Source organism: Camelus bactrianus, chromosome 6, assembly GCF_048773025.1.
Source record: "Camelus bactrianus isolate YW-2024 breed Bactrian camel chromosome 6, ASM4877302v1, whole genome shotgun sequence".
Taxonomy (NCBI): domain Eukaryota; kingdom Metazoa; phylum Chordata; class Mammalia; order Artiodactyla; family Camelidae; genus Camelus; species Camelus bactrianus.
The window spans coordinates 42,955,793-42,978,224 of NC_133544.1; the positions used below are offsets into that span (position 1 = coordinate 42,955,793).

The window sequence follows — 22,432 nt, forward strand, 5'->3', positions numbered from 1 at the left end:
ATTGAATCTGCCCCCACCCCCCCAACTCTCCACCGCCTGAAATTGCAAGTTAGTAATAAGCATTCAGTCGCCATGTGCGTACCTCCCCTTATTAAAGGAACAGGCCCGTGGTGGAGACTGGGGAGATGTATCTGGATGGCAAACTCAGTCTCCAGTTGAAGTGGTCTTGGAATGAAGATGTAGCCATTAGCACAACCTTGCTTCTCCTTCTGGCAGAGCTGGTCTCACCTGAATCTGTGCTCTTCACATAGGGCCCTGGAGAACTGCTTGAGTTGTTACCCTTGCAGGTTTTAAAACAAGTTAACCCTTACTCTGCCACCACTTGCCCTAAGGGTCTGTGTGAAATCCCTCAAGCTGCTCTGCTTCCTGGGGGTTGGAAGGCTGTGCCGTCCTTGATGCTGCTGGGTTAGGCTGTCTGAAGAATGCCTCTTTGGATGGTCGTGGTCACAGTCCCCGAGGCGGGTCTTGGACAGATGTCCCTGATCTTTCCACACTCTACTAAGTTAGGAGACATTGGCACCAGCAGCTCTCACCCTCCTGACAGCACCTGGGCGTCCCCCTCAGTCTTGTCCATCCTGGGCCACAGTGCCGCCTCGCAGAGTGGTACATCCCAAGGGGACCACTGGGGTCACAGGGTATTCATGGAGTAAGAATTTGAGGGCAGGTAGGCAAAATAAATAGTGAAGCATATCTGTTTATATGGTATAAACAACTTTTATAACAGTGAAGGAAATAAAATTGTTTCCCAGATTCCCCCAGCCAAATAATGTCTATTTTTATTATCTCTCTTTCCTTCTAGTCTTTCTCCAGTTGTATAAACATTTTTTTCCAGAGGTAATCATAGTGTAGGTAGCATTTTTGTTGTGATCTTTCATTTAACATTTCATACGATGTCTTTCCATGCTCCTACATAGTTTTATAATTATACTTCTAATGGCTACATTATGTTGTATCATTATACTTTATGCCCCATTGTTGAATATTTAAATTGTTTTCACTATTTCTACAAAATATGCTAAATGTACATATTTTCACATATGCTTTTTTCTTTCTTTGATCTTATTGCCATCAGAAATCATATGAATTTGGGTTAACAAGTATGAATATTTTCATGGCTTTTGATACATAAAGCCATTTTCTTTAGTAAAAGGGTAATATCCATTTACATTGCTGCCTATAACACATAACCAGGTCTATTTTAAATCACAGCCTTATTGATGATAGGAGTCATATCTGAAGTACTTTGCTAATTTAATGGGAACAAAATGCTTCCTTGGTTTTAACTGATACTTCTTTGATTGCTTTTGAAGTGAACCTTTCCCCATATTTGTTTAATCGTGTTGCCTCTTATAAAAATTGTCTGCTTGCGTTCTTTGCTTACCTGCTGGAGACTTGGTATTTTTCTTACAAATTTACATAAATAACTGATACCTCCCCAGGGCCACTCAAATTAATGCTGTAAGTTTAAACATGGTTAACAGAAAAATCTCTGCAAATATAAATTTAATATGTACTACATAAACATATGCCAAAAATAGTAATAAATTTTGTAGTGCTTATTAGGTGCTGGCACAATTCTAAGTATTTTACCCAGCTCTGTGAAACATGGATTACTTTATTCCTGTTTAATAGATGGAGAAGCTCAGGCAAAAGATGTTGAGAAACCTTTCCAAGCCCAACCCGGTAGGTAACCCAGAATTCAGACCCAGGCAGTCTGGCTCCCACCCTCAACCTCTTGTTAATTAGGGGTGAGAATCAGGGAAGGAGGAAGCAGGGAAGGACTGTCCTGAGGAGTGAATCAAATATATGCATGCAGGAGCATAGATTCATGAGGTGTTGGAAACAGTATATTGAAGCCTCCTTGCTCCTCTGAACTAATTAATTGCTCCCTATTTTCAAATGAATGGAGAAGTGAGCAAATGTAAGAAGTGTAAGAACTATTATGTAGCAAGATACACACCTTGTTGCTGTAGGACCTTTTGAAGGGGTGTGTGTGTGTGTGTGTGCGTGCATTTTTCCAACTGTGTACCCCAGCAGGGGCTTGTCCAGTGATACTTACGTCCCTGCTCTTTCTCCTGTCAGTTTGTGCTGTAAAAAAAAAACACTTCCTGCTTGTGATTTGGTAGGTTGCATTTTGGCCAGTGGTTCTTAGATCATAGAAGCCTATTTTATTGGTTTTAGGTAGACTGAATGGATTTCATTTTAGGGTGTTTCCAACTTGTATGCTGAATAATGAATTATAACCATTTTGGGTGCTAAAGTAGTATAAGCATTTAGATCATTTGCTCTGTTGGATGAGGAAATAAATGTGGAGGGTCAGACAGGCAGGATGCTTTTATTAGTGGGGCTTTAGTGACTTAAAACGTTTTAAATGAAAACAACTGAATTCTGGCCAGAAAAATAGTGTGAAAAAATCTACAGAAGGCTATTTGCTCCATTGCTCCCTCCCCACCCTGACCACACCTCATCCATCCACCAGGCTTGAGATATGTCTTTATGTGGAAAACGTGCTGATAAAATTATGATCACAAACAAAGCAAACATCACACTGTGCCCTGATTCAGTTTTCACAGGTATACCAGGCACACTGGTGACTTTCCGCTGTAATCTGAATGAGTTGTGCTGAGCTGATATATTTTGAATTACAGCCTTTTGATGTCTTCTCTATGACAAGAATAATTCATCTCAGCACTGTCAGTTTGGGGTTTAGGTTAGTGTGGCAAATTTTGGCGAGCTCTTTGAGCTGGTGCCATCTTCAGTATCTTTCCGAGTGAAATACAGAGTTGTGAAATCCTGGTAGACTTCAGGTAAGAAGAGAGGACTAGCAAAAGTGAGTGTGGAGAGGAACGAAATAGATGTAAACTTAGGTTGCCTGAAAGGACTTCAGTTCCCATCAAGTTGAACAAGTCAACATTGAATCTAAGAATTTTAGGGGGCACACTGCCGTGAGGAATCCGGGTTCTGGGGATGGGAGTCAGTTAGGCTTATTTTCCTGTTGAGTTCCTTTCAGGAGTCTAAGGAATCAGTTCATCTTGCACAGCTCAAGCCACCACAGAGAATGGGTTGGTTATTTATCAAAGGCAGCTTCATTCCTAAAGTTGGATCTCTGCTGAGTCAGCAGCGTGTTTTGAAAGGGGGACACACCTTTTCTCAACAGGTGTTGCCGGCCGTGGTCGTAGAACGTCCCAACAGGGCTGATTAGGAGGCTCGCCGGTGAGGCCAAAGGCCACTGCGGACCTATTTGTTGCCGCTGGTTGGAAGCAGGTCTGTGCCATTTCTGGCCCGTGGAGCAAGGGCTGGATTTTGGTTGTGCCCTGTGCTGGGTGCTTTTGTGCAGTACCTAGTCTACACCTGTATGCTGCGGCTTGGAAAAGACCCAGCAGTAATGCAGCACGATAAAGGGGCAAGATGACCCAGTTCAGATCAGTTTCACTGCTTTTAACATAGTTACTTACTGGTGATGTACATTTTATTTAACTTCAGCTTTCCAGCCTACCTGTTTTGGGGCGCATCTCTGTCTCCTCACTGAGCCGCAGACACACCAGGCTCATTCTTGTCTAATGCATCAGCAGATAGTAACTGCTCTTTTGTTTTCACCTGGCTGTCTGCAGCTGATCCCTCGGGTCTCAGACCTTGCTTCTCTCAGGAAATCTACCCTGAACTCCCCAGGCTGAAGGTACCTGTTAGGTACCCTTTCTTGAACTCCCTGACAGTAGCACTTAATACTCTACACTATTGGCCTTCCTGTTTTCTTGTCTGCATGTCTTCATTAGCATAGAAACTTCTTGAGGCAAGAAATACTCTTGTCCTTTTCATAACTGTATTCCAAAGATGGAGCATAATACCTTGCACTCAATAAACATTTATTGAAGAACAAATTCATAAATGCATGTGTACAGACCCTTGTCGGCCGATGGACTCTGAATATTTGTGTTGGCTCGGTTTTACTGATTGTGATAGGTTTTGCTGTTGATTTAGTGGTGTCACCTCACAAATGTGAAAGGCAAATCCTTGGTGAGATGCTGCGGGGGGCTGTGTGGTGTTTCCCAGGAGCCTCCTCTCTCTCCATGGGCTGGTTGACTGAGGAGAGTCCGCCGGGATGAAAGCATTGGAGGGTCCCGCATCACGTGACTCACTCAGATGATGACTTGAGAGCCAGAGAGTGATCTGGCTTTGGAACAACGGGCCTAGTCGTAAAGCACACTAATCTTCCTCTTTTGCCTCCTCCAGCACTGGAAGGCGCCGCGCAGCGAGGAGTACGAAGCAGAAGGTAGGGACTGCCAGGGAAGGACCCCCTTCCTGACCTCTTAGCTGTCTTCCTAACAGCCTTGCATGTGGGAGGCCAGCTCAGAAGTCACCTTAAGAACAACAGCAACAAACATTCATTCCCAATCGATAGCTCATGGTTTTAAAATCCTAGCATTTAACATCATGCAAGATCTGGCAACTAAGATGTAAGATTTAACTTACAGGTTAATTACTCTCTTATATAGATTTTCACGTTAATCTATGAACAGGCCTAAACTAAATTTTAAATTACTATTAAAATGCATCCCTTGACAAGTTTGATATAGAATTTAAGCATCAAACCATTTTGACTTTTTGGCCAGCAGGTGGCACTGTGGTTCAGCTGACAAAAACCTCAGCCTGCTTCACAGCCTACCCTGGGTTTAACTCTACTTAAGTGTAACTACATGTTCTCTACGTCTCTATCCCGTAAAAACACAGCAGTAACGGACTTGATTTCTTCAATAAATAGTAAGGGTAGCACTGACTGCTCTTCTCAGTCCTCCAAGGTTCTTCGAGGCACACAAAATTGTGCCAGTAATCAGCTCATGTTTAAGTAATGACTTCACAGAATCTCTAATATGTTAAGTGGAAATTTTAACTAGAAGTGAGAACTTTTTTTCTTTTTTCTTTTTAATAGAAGATAAATACGTTTTGATTTTTAAATAAGTAGTTTGATCCTTAAATCTTCAAATAATTAGTAACTGGCAGCTTGCAGCCATTTATTCTTCCACGTTGGACTGCTTGTAGGTCGAAATATTTGTATGTGTAAAGATTTGCAGACAGGCTAATCTTGAGACTGCTATAATTATTTTATGATATTTATCAGGAAATTACTTCCTTTTCAGTGAAAGCAGTTCTAGTGCTTAAACTAGAAAGAAAGTGGAGATGATAAAGTCTGGTAGCTGTAGTTGAGGTGGGGCATGTAAAGCTCTTTAGAGTGGCTCTCAACCAGCTTTCTCTTCCAATCACACCAAAACCTAAGCCTGTGCATGTTTTTATTTGGAATAAAACAAGCCTAGGACCTTGGCCTGACTGCACAGGAGATGCTGGTTCTTACACAGGTATGACTGCTGGTGAGCAAAAAAGTGCCTGTTGGGCCTGGGTGCACACTAAGAACCAGTGGTTCCATTTCATTGAACTTCAAGATCAAATCAAATCAAAATCAAATCAGCATTTATAGTCTTTTTCCTGTAGCATTTATTTTCAAAAACACATTTTTCTTTGCAAATAGGCTCTCTCTCTTTGCAATTCCTTTAGGGACAACACAATATATGCTTTTATTTTAGGCCAGTTAAGATTTTGGAACCCAGATGATTTGAATGCCTCCCAGAGTGGGTCTTCCCCTCCCCAAGACTGGATAGAAGAGAAACTGCAGGAGGTTTGTGAAGACTTGGGGATCACCCGCGATGGTCACCTAAACCGAAAGAAGCTAGTCTCCATCTGCGAGCAGTATGGTTTGCAGAATGTTGATGGAGAGGTAAGCTTTGCATAGTATTTTTATTCAGGAATAATAATCACGGTAAAAGCTAAATTGGCCACAGGCTAGAAACAGCCATATTTTGGTTTCCTGCAGCATGTTACAGAAACTCCTTTCTCTCTTTTTTTTTTTTCCTGGGAAGTCAGCCATGAAGATTCTTTCCCCGAGGAGCTCATGTTGTGTTGTGGAAAAGAAAAAACTGACAATAGCTGACATTTACTGAACCCACACTATGCCCCTCACTGTGCTAAGCACATTACCCCACATTATTACCAGACACGGGCTCAGTGTAGCCATGATGTCAGTATATTTGTAGATGCAGTGTTCACAGAGCAAAAGGTGGGAAAGGTGTGGAGGAAGGATTACGCAGGGAGTTTAGGAGGTTTGAGTTGGGGTAATGTTTTGAAGGCCAGGGTGATAAGCTTAGTTTTTTGGAGAGAAGGTCTCCATATCATCTCTGGTGTCTTCATCAGGTGAAGTAATATGTAGGAAAGACTTCCTTGCTGAGGGTGGTCTAAAGCTGGGGTATACACTGGTGCAGAGAGAGCCCTGGATTAGGAGACCAGCCAGGAGCCATCACACTCATCTGGTCATGAGGAAATGGAAAAGGGTAGGTTGGTGGTTTTGAAAATACACAACAGAAGAGTCTTGAAGGAGCCCCCGAAAGACTCTTGCTTGGTAAAATTCTCAGCTTCACGTTTCCTGAAAAATTGAGGGGAGTGGCAGGACTGGGTGAATGAACAGCCAGGAAATGTAAGCCTGTAAGTAATTCCAACATCTGTCTTTCAAAGAACTGAAAATAAGGATGGGGGGTACTTAGAGGTTAGGGCTACAGTTGTAGCTTTGGGAATCTTTGATTATAATGATATTTGAAACTATGTTTTCTGCTTGCTCAGGGGATAAACGGTATTATTCTCGTAAACCAGAAAGATTTATTATCAAAAGCTTCTACATAGCCTCACTTGCAGGAAAGTTCTCCCCCCCCCCCTTCTCCCTTATATATGTGACTATTACACACCCTCTGACTACCTTTTAATGGCTCGGTGGTCATTTATTTTCCAGTGGTGGCTGTTGAGTCATAAAATTAAATTCATCCTCCTAAATTATAAACCAGTTCAGTATGCAGAACCTCGGGTTGTTTTTGCCAAGAAATACTGCACAAACTTGGATTATTTATCTAAGGACAATTCTTGGAATAAACTGTAGCCATTTGTGGGGAGTGGAATTTTCTTCTGTGGTGGAGTTTCCAGACCTGGGAATAGAAGCAGCACATTTGTCTCCCTCCGATCTGACGAAGAGTAAAGGATTGCTTATTGAACGCAGCTTTTACTTGGTGTTTTTCCTCCCCTCTCAAATCATGAAATACCATAGTCCTCTGTATTACTAGCTCGAGACCACAGCGGAGCTGCAAGTTCAAGATGATCTCATCAACATACAACTTGGAATCCTGGAATCGTACAACAGAAAGCAGTTTTAGATTTAGTCACCCCTCTTTTTATAGATAAAGGAAGTGAAGTCACTGCTGCTTGTTGCCATCACCAGGAAGGGAAACTGGATTCACTATCTTTTGCCTGAAATCAGTTCCCGGCTTTCTAGAAGCAATGACAACTGTAGGGCAGGGACGGCACACTCTCATCCTAGATGCCAAATATGACCCTAAGGCTACTTGGCCTACCTAGTGTTTAAAAACTAAACCTTTTGCTACACTTTTTTAAAAACGGGAGATTTTTCTTAAAATCATAAGATTTGGCTCCATTTTGCTGGCAGTGGGAAGTAGCTAGCCCCCTTGGACAGGGCATGCACTCGTATGTGCGGTTAAAAGGTGTCTGCTTTACTTTTACTGCTTTAAAAGACACGACTTTGCAGTGTCTTAAGACCATCCTGCCTCATTTATTTACTTCACCTCCCTGGCCCCTCTGGGTATTTGGGTTTGTGATCCCTACTCCAGTGCACTATTTTCCAACTTACACGTTGGGAAATCAACCATCTAAATATCCGGCTGGTCTTGGGGAGTAAGGATGTCCTCAGGGTTCTAGATTTGGCTCCTGCACAGGCTGCAGGGGGCGCCCAGTTGCTCATTTAACCTTCATTCTTTCCAGCCCAGCCTCTGCCCATCTACCCTCTTCAGAGTCCACATCCTTTTATTCACCACTTGCCCACTTCCCCTTGTGCAGTAACTGGCAGGACCCTCTTGCTCCACCACGTTGGATCAGGTGATAGGTGTTCAGGCAGCCAGGAAGCTGTGCATTGACTTGGCCAAAGTCAGAAGGCTGACCAGTGTGGAGCAAAGGTTAGAGCCAAAATATGCCAGTTAACTTCAGTCAGCACACTTGGGTTTTACTGTGACTTCTGGTTGGACAGTCCTGAAAGCCTGGTCCTCTGAGAAAGTGTTCTTCTGTTTGATGAGAATGAGACAGAGAAGCTAAGGGAGCTCGGTAACCTCAGAATTTTGCCCAAAATACCTTTCCATCTGTCTCCCCATATGACTCTCTATTAGGAACTGCTGCTTCTTCCAAAGATTTACACTCTTTAGCATGGTTTTCTTGTTTCAGAGTCCTCTCCAGAGGAAGTGGTGTAAAAAGAATAGAGACAGATGTTTCCTATTGGATATGAATTGGACAAAAAGCACTCAAGATAAAGAAATGCCTCAAGCACTTAGATGAAGGATAAAATCAACAATTACGAGATCACAGGAATCCTAGCAATAGTCCAGACTTATGAAATGGATTTTGAAAATTCGAGGATTTGTTACAAAGAGGCCTTTGTTAGAATGGACCCAATTGTAGGCTCTAAAGCAACAAGAGTAAGTTTGTTGCTTTTGCTATTCTTTGCTACTCAGCAAATTGGGCATCACTTGAGAGCTTGTTAGAAATGCAGAATCTCAGGCTCCACCCCAGGTTTCACTATATCAGAGCCTGCATTTTAACAAGATGATTTGTTTTGTACATTGGGGGCGTGTTCTTACAGAAAAATTTTAGCCCCCGAAATAAAGAGGAATCTGTGAGGATGAAAGAGGTCTTTGCCGCCCCTCCCTGCTTTGTGGTGTCTGTGATTCATGCTGCTCTATTCCCTTTTCCATTCCTCTGTTGAGCTAGGGAACAAACCACCTCCTAGGCAAGCCCTGGAGGGGACTGTAGTCTAGTCTCCCCTCCCCCAGTTATATGATAAGGACTATTTGACTACTATCAGAGGGCACAAAGTAGTCAGGCAAAATTCTCTTCACATCTCTTGGAACCCTTCTATTGCACACACATGAAATCCTTCCTCTCCAGGCTTCATTTCTCCTGTGCTAAAGCATTAAAAGAAATAAAAACCCCAAACACACCGTGTTGTTCCAAGTAATGTTCTAAACCTCAAGCCGTGGGTTTCAGACCCGAACTCTTAGATCACTGCAGTCTGGCCCAGACCCACTTCTGCTGTGCTAACACACCAATTTCCAAAATTCAGTGTAAGCAAAATATCATGTGGTGTCACCACAATTTAATGGCTTAATGAATGTCCAGCTATTTTCTGTCGTTACAACACTGGGAAGCTCTAGCTTTATATTTTTAAGCACTTTTTTAATTCGCAAGAATAATGTGTAGGAACGTGAAAGATGACCTGTTCTAAGAGTATGCACAAAAGAGAAAACAGTAAATTGCTAAATTGCATACAATTATGAAGATGCTGAAAATGAACTTTCATGTAGTTTGTATGAGGGGAAAGGACATGTTATTAGAAAGGAAAATAAATGCATTGAAATGAGAACAAAGGGATGTGTTTTATTTCTGGAGTCCTGGGATCAAGAGTGGTGCCATTTTGTATTGGCTGGAAGTGTACTTTGGGCCTTGTGGGTTTTTTGGGGGGTGGGGAGGGGATAATTAAGTTTATTTCTTTCTTTTTATTTTTAGAGGAGGTACTGGGGATTGAACCCAGGACCTCATGCATGCTAAGCATGCACTCTAACACTTGAGCTATACCCTCCCCACCCCGGCCTTGTGTTTTTTTTGAATGAAATAGTGAAAATATATGGTTTTCCTTTTCTAGATGTTTGAAGAAGTCTTCCATAATCTTGATCCTGATGGTACAATGAGTGTAGAAGATTTTTTCTATGGCTTGTTCAAAAATGGAAAATCCCTTACACAGTCAGCATCTACCCCATATAGACAATTGAAAAGGCACCTCTCCATGCAGGTAAAAAATAAGTAGGAAGTGGTTTCTCTGTGAGTAGAAGTTAAAATTCATTGAAATAATTTCTTTTTCTTCCTCTTTTTTTTTAAATGAAGTATATAGTCAGTTTACAATATTGTGTCAGTTTCCAGTGTACAGCACAATGCTTCAGTCATATAGGAACATACATATATTTGTTTTCATATTCTTTTTCACCATAGATGACTATAAGATATTGAATATAGTTCCCTGTGCTATACAGTATAAAATTGGCTGTTTATCTATTTTATGTATATTAGTATCTGTAAATCTAGAACTCTCAGTTTATCCCTTCCCACCCCCCTGAATAATTTCTAATGAATTAGCCTGCTGTCTGGAGAAAAATACTAAGGAGAAAGAGAGAAGCAAAAGAAGAGTAGTGAGGAAAGACTAAACCATTGCAGAAGGAAAAGCTGGGTTTGAAGAAATGACCATAAATTACAGAGTGGGAAGACCACTACTTATGCCCTTAATGTTAGCTGTGGGTCAGAAGAACCCTGGTGCTAAGTAGAGACACATCTCATCCATATGAAGGAACTCTGCCAGGTCAACTGTTGGGAAGCTTTGCATTCTTGACTCACTTAGGAAAGGGAGATCAAAGGGGCTGCGGGACTTTTTATTCTACCAGTATAAATTATAGAAACATGCCTTCTGCTCCTTGTGGTCTGGACTGACCAGTTTCGGTCTTGACCAACATCATCTTGAATGCCTCAGCTCGCTCAAGTCTCTTTCTTCTTCCAGTCTTTCGATGAGAGTGGTCGACGGACCACAGCCCCATCTGCGATGACAAGCTCCATCGGCTTTCGGGTCTTCTCCTGCCTGGATGATGGGATGGGCTATGCATCAGTGGAGAGAATCCTTGACATCTGGCAGGAAGAGGGCATTGAGAACAGCCAGGAGATCCTGAAGGTGTGGTGGCTGAAATGGGAGAAAAATGACAAATTGGGGAAGGGTTGAAAAATTCCAGGTTTTTTTTGAAACTGTGATTTGATTTGATTTCTCCTTAATGATTCTTTTAGTCACAAGATTTCAGAGAGAAGAGGTAACTTCTCCTACCCTCTTTAAACAGGAGTGTTGGTTACTTCTTTCCATGTTTTTAACCCCTAAATTATTGAGAAGAGATTTCTTAACTGATCTCTGGTCATAAAGATTAGCGTTTTACCATTGTGTTTATTTACAGTGCCAGATAGGTTTAAAAAAAAACCGTGCAAATAATCATGTTATGTTTTCCTTAGTGAGAGCTTAGTTATGCTCTGGATTGAATATTGTTCCTAAGCAATCACTCAAGAAATGATTACAGCCAACTTCTAGACTATTAAGTCAGCTCTCTGAGTCTGTATAACTTTGACAATGTCTGCTTTCAGAGGATAGAACTTGTGACTGTTGAACTTGTTCTGATTTCTAGGCCTTGGATTTCAGCCTTGATGGAAATGTCAATTTGACAGAATTGACGCTGGCTCTTGAAAATGAGCTTTTGGTGACGAAGAACAGCATTCACCAGGCGGCTCTGGCCAGCTTTAAGGCTGAGATCCGGCATCTGCTGTGAGTGGCGCAGAAGGTTCACCTGCTCCATTCCCTTTCCTGCTTGTCCAGCGAGTCAGTCACATTCTGTGACATACACTCTCCCATTCTGTGCACAAATATGGCTAATCTCCTGTTATCTCACTTCTGTGAAAATGAGGTAGAGCTGAGATTTGCATGGAGGCTTCTGAAGAGGGCCATGGAATGTCTTTGTGGTTTGGAAGGGTTTGGGTTGTCTTGGTTTTGTTTTGTACTGAAGCAAGCCAGATGAGAGCTTTTTTGGGTCTGCTTGTTGCTTAGAAACAGCTTCCCTCAGACTTAGTTTATTTCTGACTCTAGAGAGCGAGTTGATCAAGTGGTCAGAGAAAAAGAGAAGCTACGGTCAGATCTGGACAAAGCCGAGAAGCTCAAGTCTCTAATGGCCTCCGAGGTGGACGATCACCACGCGGCCATAGAGCGGCGGAACGAGTACAACCTCAGGTGCGACTGGTGGGCCCAGGCCCCTCCTCTCCTACCAGCCTGGCCGCACCTGGTGGCGGGGGGGGGGGGGGGGGGGAGTTAGGTGTGGCCAAGCCTAAAGGAAAGCAGGACTCACTAGACACTTTCTCAAGGAGCCTCCCGTTTCTGTGACTCTGTGTTTCCATTTTTGGCGGATCCACATGGGGACCTCTGAGGGGTTTGATGGCAGCTTCTCAGTCTTCCTTCCTCACAGGAAACTGGATGAAGAGTACAAGGAGCGAATAGCAGCCTTGAAGAATGAGCTCCGAAAGGAGAGAGAGCAGATCCTGCAACAGGTGGGCAAGCAGCGTGTAGAACTTGAGCAGGAAATTGAAAAGGCAAAAACAGAAGAGAACTACATCCGGGACCGCCTTGCCCTCTCTTTAAAGGTAACTGTCGGGGGGGAGGGTACAGCTCAAGTGGCAGAGAGCATGCTTAGCGTGCACAAGGTGCTGGATTCAGTCCCCAGGACCTCCTCTAAAAATAAATAAATAAACCTAATTACCTTCCCTCTCCCCCCAAAAAATAAGTGAGACACATCCATATGTAGCTGTTTTTAATAAAAACAACTTTAAAAAAACAACAACAAAGGTAACTATCCTATTGGTTCTGTGGTCTGTGTCCCTGCTGGGAGAACCACATGGAAAAGCGTGGCTCTGTAAGAAGACAGGGCTGCACAGGGCTCCATCCAAAGATTCCCCATAGGTCTGCCCAGCTGGGTCATGACCCAGACGTGGTAGGCCCCCCCAGTGTGATCTAGATTGCAGGGTGTCCAGGCTGGTTTGCCAGTGCTGTATCGTGTTCTTATTCCCTGAAGCTGCACTGGGTCCCGAGGGCTGTTTAGCATCTGGTTGATGCTCTTTCCCTTCCCTGCCCTCTCCCCTCCTCATTCTTAGCAGATGGCTTTATTTCCTGCCACGCAGAGGCCATCAGCTTTGTTTCTCTGCTTCTAAATGTACCTTTTCCCTTGTACATCCTCCTCTCCTTTCCTGTGCCTCAGTAAAGGAAGTAATCCTTCTCCTTACGGGACTCTGAGACACCAGATGGTGCAGTGTCATCTGAAGAGAGGGGTTGAGGCTGGTTTGGACTCAGGACTGCCTGGTTCCAGTCTGGATACCACTGTTTACTGGAAAACCTTGATCAAACCTGTTTCCTGATGTACAGAATAGGCACCATCATAATACCCATAGCACTGATAGGGAGATTAAGTGAGATGCTACTTACACAGTGTCTGGAAGGTAATCAGTACGTAGAGAATATTCACTCCTGCTGAGATTATAAAAGGTTCCTGAAACTCCACACATCACAAACTTGGCTAATTCTTACTCCCGAACCATTAAACTGCTTCCTCTCCTGAATTTTCTCCCTAATCTACATCACCACCCTGTGCTGTAATTCACAGAAGCTAAAGTCCTCGGTCATCCTCAGTGATCAGTTTCTGGGGCCTGTGATGACCTGAAGTGCTTCTCAGATTTATCCCGTCTCTCCGTTTCCATAGCCTCTAATAGGTTTGGAATTCATCACGATTTCTCAGCTGACTTTTGTGCACACTTTCTTCCATCTGTCCAACCTCCCTCTGGCCACCAGACTTACCTTACTAGAGAACACTGACAGTCACGCTTTTTGTAAAAGTGCAACATGGCAGCACCGAAGGGCCCTGAGAGGGGGGCTGGTCCTCATACCTTTCTGACCTCAGGCCCTGCTGGCAGCGACCCCCAGCGCCATGCCCCCAGTCCTGCTGCACCTGCTGTCAGCTCTCTCAGTTCCTCAGTGGGTTTTATGCTCCTTCACTGCGTTCTCCACTCTGCAGGCCAAATTATGTTTTCGTTCCCATTACACTTACATTTTTCTTGCCTGAAGACAGCACATTTTCTATTACATCATAGATCACTGTATCTGTGTCTGTCTCCCTCCCATGGTCCCAACTGTGTGTTCCCTGTGGTCAGCAACAGAATCTGATCCGTCAGCTTCCAAAGCACCAACACAGGCCCGATACACGGAGACTGCTCATGACTGTTTTAGCATCTCAATTTAGACATACTTTAAAAGATCAGAGCTGTCGAACTGGCATTTTGGGGGAAGGTAGTATTTTTAAAAAACGCTTCAAGCACATTCTTTTTCACTCCATGTTACTGTGTGAGGGTGTGAACAGGAATGTATTAAAAATATACTGGCTCTATGTTCTTTTGGCAAAATGTACTTTGAAAATAATGTTCTTCCAATCAGCCTTTAGCACTGGAATAGAAAATATGTCAAATGGCACATCCGTGTGGTTTTATATTTTTAACAAATGTGGGCAGATATCTAAAAAGTATTTTGTATACGTAGAAAAACACATTTTGTGGACTTCAGTTGGTGTTATTTTATTATAATTTAAACATACAAATTATAAAAACCTGTATGTGTAGCTTTTACATCTTAAAACCAAAATAAAATTGTAAATTAATTATAAACCATATAAACCACTAAATGAAAATTGTGAAAGCTATTCTGTTTTATACTTTTTGAACTCTCTTCTGCTGTCAGATGAACAAGGTATTCTGCAACCAGTTTTCTTTCATTTGACCATCTATTGAGAATGTTCTTCATGTCTTTAAACTTTTTACTATAGTGCTATTGAATAGAAATATAATGCAAGGCATGTACGTAATCTCAAATTTTCAAATAGCCACATTAAAAAGTAAAAAGAAACAGATGAATTTAATTTTAAATCATTTTATTTAATATCTCCAAAACATTATCATTAAAAAAAATTGGGAGGGGGAAGTAATTAGGCATGTTTGTTTATTTATTTATTTAAATGGAGGTACTGGGGATTGAACCCAGGACCTCATGCATGCTAAGCACACATTCTACCACTGAGCTATATCCTCCCACCAAAACATTATCATTTTGCCATGTGATTAATATACAAAAATTATTATTGAGCTATCTTACATTTTTGTACTATTCAAATTCTGATGAGTATTTTAGACTTACAGCACATCTCAGTTTGTATTATATATATTTCAAGTGTTCAGTATCTACATGTGACTGCTGGTGGCTACTGTTGGACAGTATGATTCTATAGTATCAGAAAAAAAGAAGGAAAACTTTAATGTCATAAGATAAATATCAGTTTTTTAATATTTGCTTTTGTCTGCTCTAATCTACTAAAACTTTCAAGATGAACACATTATCTCAATCTAGAACACTGATTTATGTATGACATACAGTGGTACAACAGTTTGATTATTTTTTAATTGTGCCCACTTAATTTCCCCAAATTTCTTCAGGAAAACAGTCGTCTAGAAAATGAGCTTCTGGAAAATGCTGAGAAGTTGGCAGAGTATGAGACTCTGACAAACAAACTTCAGCGAAATTTGGAAAACGTTTTGGCAGAAAAGGTAAATCTGTTTAAATTTGATTTCCTGATATGTAGCCCGAAAGTGTAGTTTACTTAAAAAAGCGGAAGCAAGGCCACCAAGAAAACTTCTATTACAGAGTTATTTATGTGACTGAGGGAAGCTGTCGCTTCTGCAGCCGTCATTTAGTAGGTTGGTTATGAGGGAAACACTGCATGGCGCTGAGAGGCAATCTCTGCTTTAGTTGAGTACATCACTCTAGAATGTTCTCCCATCATCCAGCTGGTGGTGTTTCTGCTTAAATGTCACATTCCTTTCATACTCAGGAGACTGGTTGAACACCAGAAACTGGGGCCTTTGGTATGTTACAGGTCAAAGAAGGACACTTGGGAAAAATGACGACTCTGCTCTTTTCCTCTTCTAGTTTGGTGACCTTGACCCCAGCAGTGCTGAATTCTTTTTGCAAGAAGAAAGGCTGACACAGATGAGAAACGAATATGAGCAGCAGTGCAGGGTGAGTGCCTGACGAGAACTCAGTCAGTGGAGGGGTTCCTGGGTTCAAATGCTTCTTCACCATTTACTGTGTGCGTGACCCTGAGCACATCACCTAATCTGTAGGTGTCTCAATTCCCGGCAAGAGTAAGAGTTCCCACCGAGTAGGGTTGTTGTGGAGAGTCAATGAGTAAATATAGTAGAGTCCTTAGAACAGAGCCTGGGACATAAAAAACACTTAACCCAAGTTCTAGCTATTAATATTATTACCTAGGACCCTGAAATATCATGCAGAGTGCACTTGAGTCTGCTTTACCTGGGTCAGAAACTGCTAGTAATTAGAGGAAAATAAAGTTTTATTCCAAGAGAAGGAAAATGTGGTCATGATGATGGGCTAGCCTTTCCTGAGCAAACAATGCAGACCTAATCTGATATAATTTGCTTTTGTCTTATGGGTTTTTTTCCTGAATACATTCCTTACTTTATTTATAAAATGCAAAAAGAGTAGAAACCAGTCAAGTCTTTAAGTAGTAACTCATTATAAATTCCTACCAGAAGACATAAAAGCATCCTTAAAAATAACAGGAATCTTTGATTTTTTAAAAAAATAACTCTTCTAAGCTCAGGAACTTTGTTTTTTTTTTTTTTTTTTCTTAAACCGCAAACACTTGTCTATTTTAACAAGGTAAGCATAATTGAGTTCTGACTGCTGGAGATGAACATTGCACTTGTGCAAAACTGAGGGAAGCAACCGCCTCCCTATGAGGTTGCTCAGAGCCTGCCTTCTCAGGAAATAGACATGCACATTTTGAGAAAAGAAATGAAACATTTATGCCACTCTTAGAAATAAGTTTTGGTTCTTGGCTCTAATCGAGCAGAGGTGTTTTCTTATATGCCTTTAATTATTTCATCGGTAAAAATCTGTCAGCTCTACCTCCAAAATCCCCCAAATTCATCCACTTGCTTTTTTTTTTTTTTTTTTACAGCTTTTCATAACCATATAATTCACCCACGTAAGGTGTACAAGTCAATCTCTTTTAGGATATCCACAGAATTGTGCAACCATTACCATGATAAATTGGAGAACATTTTCATCTCCCAGAAAGAAAACTCCCATTCCACCACGCTGTAATCTCTCCCGGGACCCCCAGCCCTAGGCAACTGATAATCTATTTGCTGTCCTTTGGTTTTGCCTATTCTTTACATTGCTTATAAATGGAATTACATAGTGTGTGGTCCTTTGTGCCAGCTTTCTTTCATGTAGCATAATGTTCTCAAGGCTCATCCACATTGCAGCAGGTATCAGTACTTCATTTCCTTCATCTGCTGAGCAATACTCCATTGTACAGCTGTACCGCATTTTATTTACCCATTTGTTAGCTGATGGACATTTGGGTTGTTTTGAGTATTACGAATAATGCTGCTGTGAATACTTGTAAGCAAGGCTTTGTGTGGACATATTCTTTCACTCCTCTTGGGTTTATACCTATGAGTGGAATTGCCGGGTTGTATGATCACCATATGTTTAATCTTTTGAGGAACTGCTCAGTTTTTTCCAAGATGTTTTCCACCATTTTACATTCCCTCCAGTATGAGAATTCCAATTTTCTCCACATCCTTGCCAATAGTTGTTAATTGTATGTCTTCTTTATTTTAGCCGTCCTAGTGGGTATGATGTAGTATCTCGTGGCGGGTTTGATTTGCATTTCCCTGATGGCTAATGACATTGAGTATCTTTTTATGTGCCTATTGGTATATCTTCTTTGGAATAGTGTCTATTCATGTCTGTTGCTTAATATTTAAATGTGTTCTTTGTCCTTTTGTTATTGAGTTGTAATAGTTCTTTATATATTCTACATACAAGTACCTTATCGGATATAAAATTTGCAAAAACTTTTCTCTCATTCTGCAGGTTGTCTTTTTACTTTCTTGATGGTATCATTTGAGGCACAAAAGTTTTTAATTTTGATGATGTACAGTTTATCTATTTTTTTCTTTTATCGCTTGTGTTTTGGACATCACACCTAAGACTTGTGTTGGTTTTTAAACTCCAGGTATTACAAGACCAGGTAGATGAACTCCAGTCTGAACTAGAAGAATATCGTACGCAAGGCAAAGTGTTCAGACTTCCCTTGAAGAACTCGCTGTCAGAAGAACTTGATATTAACAGTAGTTGCATCGAGCCTGACCAGGGTAAACCATTCAGGCGCTGTCTTTTCAGTCTCTGCCTTTGACTTTTGTTTTTAGAACCATGGTTGAATGAAAAATTGCAAAACATTGGCAACCAAAAAAAAAAAAAAAAAAAAGAAAAGAAAAAAAGAGAGAGAGACTGGGAATGCTATTTTCTTGAGCTATTTCACTTGTGGTCTGTTTTTTTCATTTCTCCTTCAAGTCTTTATGAGAATAATTCCATCTGATTTTGAAATGCATCAACAAAGAAATGGAAAAATCAAACCACAAGGATATTTGCTTCATTAAAAAGAAAAACTGGCCACAGATCTGAGGATCCAGGCCTTGGGAGTGTTAGAATTCAGTGGCTGAGCTACTACTGAATCCTCCCTTTCTAAAAGAGTGTCTAACTGGTGTGACAGTATTTTAGAGAGTGAGCCAGCCAGAAACCAGAGTTTGATTTTCTTCTGCTGGCTGTGCTAAATGTCTGCAAAACAACAAATAAGATAAATAAATGTTGGTTGCCTGTGCCTTTGAGGAGGATTTTGAGTAGCAAGGTTGGCAGGCTGGGTTGTTTGGGAACCCTCCTACATTCATTATCAGCTCTTTCCCTCCCTCCTGCTGTCCTGCAGGAAGGACTCCACTGTACTGAGTTTGAATTTCAGAAAGGGTTTATACTAAATTCTTCTGTTATAAATAGTTCTCCCCACTGTTACTTGGAACAGGAGAACAGGTTCTTACAAGCGTTGTTTATTCTTCTCCTCACTTATTTATTCTAGAATAAGTAAAGGATTAGGGAGGGGACAGGAAGAGGCCTGAACACCTGTCCTCTGATTCTGAGTCTGTACTCTGTAGCCTTACTGTGGTATAAGGATGGAGCCCAACTGATATGCTAAATCTCTGAAGCTTTTCTGGGCTTTTCCACAGATGGCCAAGGGAGTTCTCATGGGTACGTGAGGCTGTTCCATCTTGGGGTGGTTTACACCCCAGGTATCACTTCTCAGTTGAGGATATGTCATATACGTGACGAGAAAGCCCGAAGCAGGACTGTCAGTTCCAGATGCTAGACTTGTGCTGTTTCTGGCATCTGCCTGTGTACCTCCATATGAAAGATCTCTACATGGGGTTAGTACACAGACAAAGTGGTTATGCCTAGCTCAGCCCTCAGCCTGTGCTTCACATTTCAGTGTCCTTCTCAGTCATCATCACGGGCAGTGAACTCATATGAATGACTTGAGAATTTTCCACCCAAACTGCCTATATCCAGGTTCCTAACTTATGCCCTGTTCTTTAAAAATGTTAGCTGGTAATTTAGGATGAGGCCTCACCTGTACTACAGGAAAATAATATTACAGTATTCAGTCTTCTGTAATGTGGAGTGGTGGTTTGGATATCTTGACCCTTGAAGTTAACACCTCAAGGTGTTTAGCAAGTATGCTGGCCATTCATTCTCCTGCCACGTTGTTCCTCGGCTAATTTGTCATTCAGTATTTGCTGGATGGCTGGTTGGTTTGAGCGAACTACCTCACTCTGCAGCATTTTCATTAGGAGGAGGTCACGTTTAAGCAGCAATTTCCACTGTTCTGTCAGATTCCATTAAGGTTTATTACACTGTCTGTACATGAAAGAATCTATTCACCTTCATTTTTTTCTTGTTCTTCCCTAATGCTTGAAAACAGGAGATGTCTCTTGGCTTCTGTTGTTTCCTAGTAGATCCCATCTGTAGCAATTTAGGCTAAAAATCATCCCTTAATTAAACTGGATGTCCTTCCTCAGATGCCAGTTGTGTTACTGAAAGAGCCTGCTGCAGGGTCAACAGATCCTATGTGTTTTCAGGGCTTGGTTCTGAAGAATGCAATCCACTGAACATGAGCCTCGAGGCGGAGCTGGCCATTGAACAGATAAAAGAGCAGCATCACAGGGACTTGTGTCGCCTCAGACTGGAGCTTGAGGATGAAGTAAGTCCTTCTCATCAGTCCTGCTCCCTAATGTCTTTGAGCTCTGACAGGCTTTGCATGTAGAACATTCTCAATTCTTTTTTTTCAAAGAGCAGCACTGTCTACACTTCCTCTTGTGTCTTGATGGCTGCCAGAACTCACCTCCTCAGGACAGTTTCATAGGCCAAGGGTGAGGCCTTTTCTTCATAGGAGAGAGTTTCTTAAAAATGTAGTATCTTCAGCCCTAGCAACCATGGAACTTGCAGGTCATTACATTATTCCCAACTCATTAAAAAACATCTCAATAAAAAATTTTAAAAGCCCTTTGATATAGCATTACCACCTCAATTAGGTACAAGTTTTGAATCTTGGTCTCCAAAAACCTTCACCATGTCACTTCAGCTTGTATATCTAGTCTTCTTTTTTTCCCCACAGTCCTCTGAGTTACCTTATCCTCCAGCCAAACCAGGTAGTCTGCTGTTCTCCATCAAACTGTCCTTCTGCTCATGCTGTGACATGTGTTGTTATTATCTCCTTCTACCTCTTAAAAGTCTACCTACCCTTCAGAATTTATATCGAATGCTACCTCTTGCATTCCTGGATTCTCCCAACCAAATGTGATTTTTCCCCCCTCCTTTAAGTCCCTGGGTTACATTGTAGCTGTTTTCCCTATACTTTTAATATGTTTTATTCTGACTTGTAGTATACTTTTTTTGTATTTGTCATAACCATATCTGGAGTGGGTTTTTCTTGATGACAGGGGCTTGTCTTACCCAACTTTGTGTCCCCACAGGGCCTGATAGGCATTAAAGAGATATTTGAATTAAATTGAGCATGTTAAGACACTAAGTGTGCAATTGGAAAGGATGCCTGTGAAGACAAATGATATCTATGTGAAGGCTTAGTCGGTTTTAATAGAGCTGTTCAGAAACTAGAAATGCGACCAAGTTAAAAAGGAATGCAAACCATGCCTGACTTAAAAATATTTAACATGATTTCGAGTTGTTACTTTAAGACAAAATGAGGAAACTGAGGAATGTCTTGTAGGAAAAAAGAACTTACTGCCCTGTCGCATTTCCATGGCGTTGAGTTGAGTAACACTCTGGTTATTTCACTTTCGGGCTTCAGGTGCACCACTATGAAAAGCAGCTAGATGAAACCAAGGTTGCCTGTGAAAAGGAGCGGGAGAACATGAAGCAAAAGTATGAGAATGAAGTGCGCACCTTGGAAAAACAAATAAGTGACCTTAAAAATGAAATCGCAGAACTTCAGGGCCAGGCAGTGGTGCTCAAGGAGGCACAACATACGGCTGCCTGCACACTTGAGGAGGAGAAGAAACAACTTCAAATGAAGTGGGATGAGGAAAAGGCTCACCTGCAGGAGGAGCTGAGGCTGGAGCATGAGATGGAGCTCAAGGCTAGGCTGGCACGGGTGGAGGAAAGCTTTAACGGAGAGAGGGAAAAATTCATTCAAAGTGGAGCCTGGACAGAGGAGAAGGTGAGAGGCTTGACTCAGGAACTAGAACAGTTTCACCAGGAGCAGCTCAAAAGCCTGGTGGAGAAGCACACTCTTGAGAAAGAGGAATTGCAAAAAGAGCTCTTGGAAAAACACCAAAGGGAGCTCCGAGAGGGAAGGTAAGAAAATGGGGGAAATGGAGCAACCTGGGGCACTATTCCTCAGGGGCACCAGAAGTCTAGTCAATTGAGGCAATTATGAAAAATCAGAAGACATAACAGCCCATGGGTTCTTTTTTAGTTTTTCAACTTATTTTGCCATTATTTAATAAACCTACTTTGGGGTTATTGAAACTTTTTTTCTTTAAGAGGAAAGTATTTTTTTGTGTCAGATGTGTACCTTTTACAGTTCCAGATGAGGACAAGATTATCGCAAATGTGGTTTCTTCCTAGTTCAGTCCTGTTGTTTTCTGAGAAAGGTCATTTATAAGCTAGATTCTAGGCAAAATTACATTTCCTCAGGGTTATTAAACACCATTTTGTGCTTACTTTCCTCGCATGAAATCTGAGATACTTTTGAGGGCTTTGGTGCTTCGTACTTTGATTAACTTAGTGCTACTTTATTAAATAAAAAGCAAAACATAATAAATTTGTTAATATGTGTGGTTTATATGACTACTATCCACCAATGGATACTTAATTAAAATGAAAGAATTTTATGTATTTCCCAAGTTAGGGTTTAGGTTAATACGCACTTGAACATTTGTGAAGTATCAGTCTAAGTTTTTGGCTACAGATCCATAAACAAATACATCTGGGATTATGCCAAAGAACTTGGTTTCTAAATTTTCCTTCTTAAATGCAGAGAGGTAAGTAAGTCTTTTAAATTGATTATGACTGCCAGTGTTGGCTCTCACAGATGAGATCCCTTCTCAGTATAAGTGAATCACATAGGAATAAATGAAGATCATTTTTTAGAAAATGTCTAAATTATTTGCTTGGCTGCTGCATCTATGCGTGGGAAAATGTTTTTTGTTTGCTTCCAGAGTTGATGGCAGTTTC

General features: G+C 41.5%; 1 protein-coding gene and 1 long non-coding RNA gene across 15 annotated transcripts in view; one reads left to right on the forward strand and one right to left on the reverse strand.

Moving 5' to 3' along the window:
• NIN (ninein) overlaps positions 1–22,432 on the forward strand; it is a 93,397-nt gene that overhangs the window by 39,922 nt on the left and 31,043 nt on the right. For 13 of the 14 annotated variants that reach the window (XM_074365536.1, XM_074365539.1, XM_074365547.1 and 10 more), the window contains 12 exons: positions 4,231–4,270; positions 5,577–5,767; positions 9,794–9,940; positions 10,697–10,864; positions 11,361–11,497; positions 11,816–11,956; positions 12,189–12,363; positions 15,250–15,360; positions 15,743–15,832; positions 17,865–18,003; positions 19,816–19,937; positions 21,045–21,550. In XM_074365536.1, coding sequence (XP_074221637.1) covers positions 4,231–4,270; positions 5,577–5,767; positions 9,794–9,940; positions 10,697–10,864; positions 11,361–11,497; positions 11,816–11,956; positions 12,189–12,363; positions 15,250–15,360; positions 15,743–15,832; positions 17,865–18,003; positions 19,816–19,937; positions 21,045–21,550 — 1,967 coding nt within the window. Of the gene's footprint in view, positions 1–4,230; positions 4,271–5,576; positions 5,768–8,319; positions 8,571–9,793; positions 9,941–10,696; positions 10,865–11,360; positions 11,498–11,815; positions 11,957–12,188; positions 12,364–15,249; positions 15,361–15,742; positions 15,833–17,864; positions 18,004–19,815; positions 19,938–21,044; positions 21,551–22,432 lie in introns of those variants that run through there. The other variant, XM_074365546.1, reaches the window with a different exon arrangement.
• On the reverse strand, positions 10,849–21,427 carry LOC141577914 (uncharacterized). The gene is made up of 3 exons (XR_012507530.1): positions 21,291–21,427; positions 20,979–21,085; positions 10,849–10,873 (listed from the first exon to the last, which is right to left on the reverse strand). It is a non-coding gene; the product is annotated as an uncharacterized LOC141577914 (long non-coding RNA).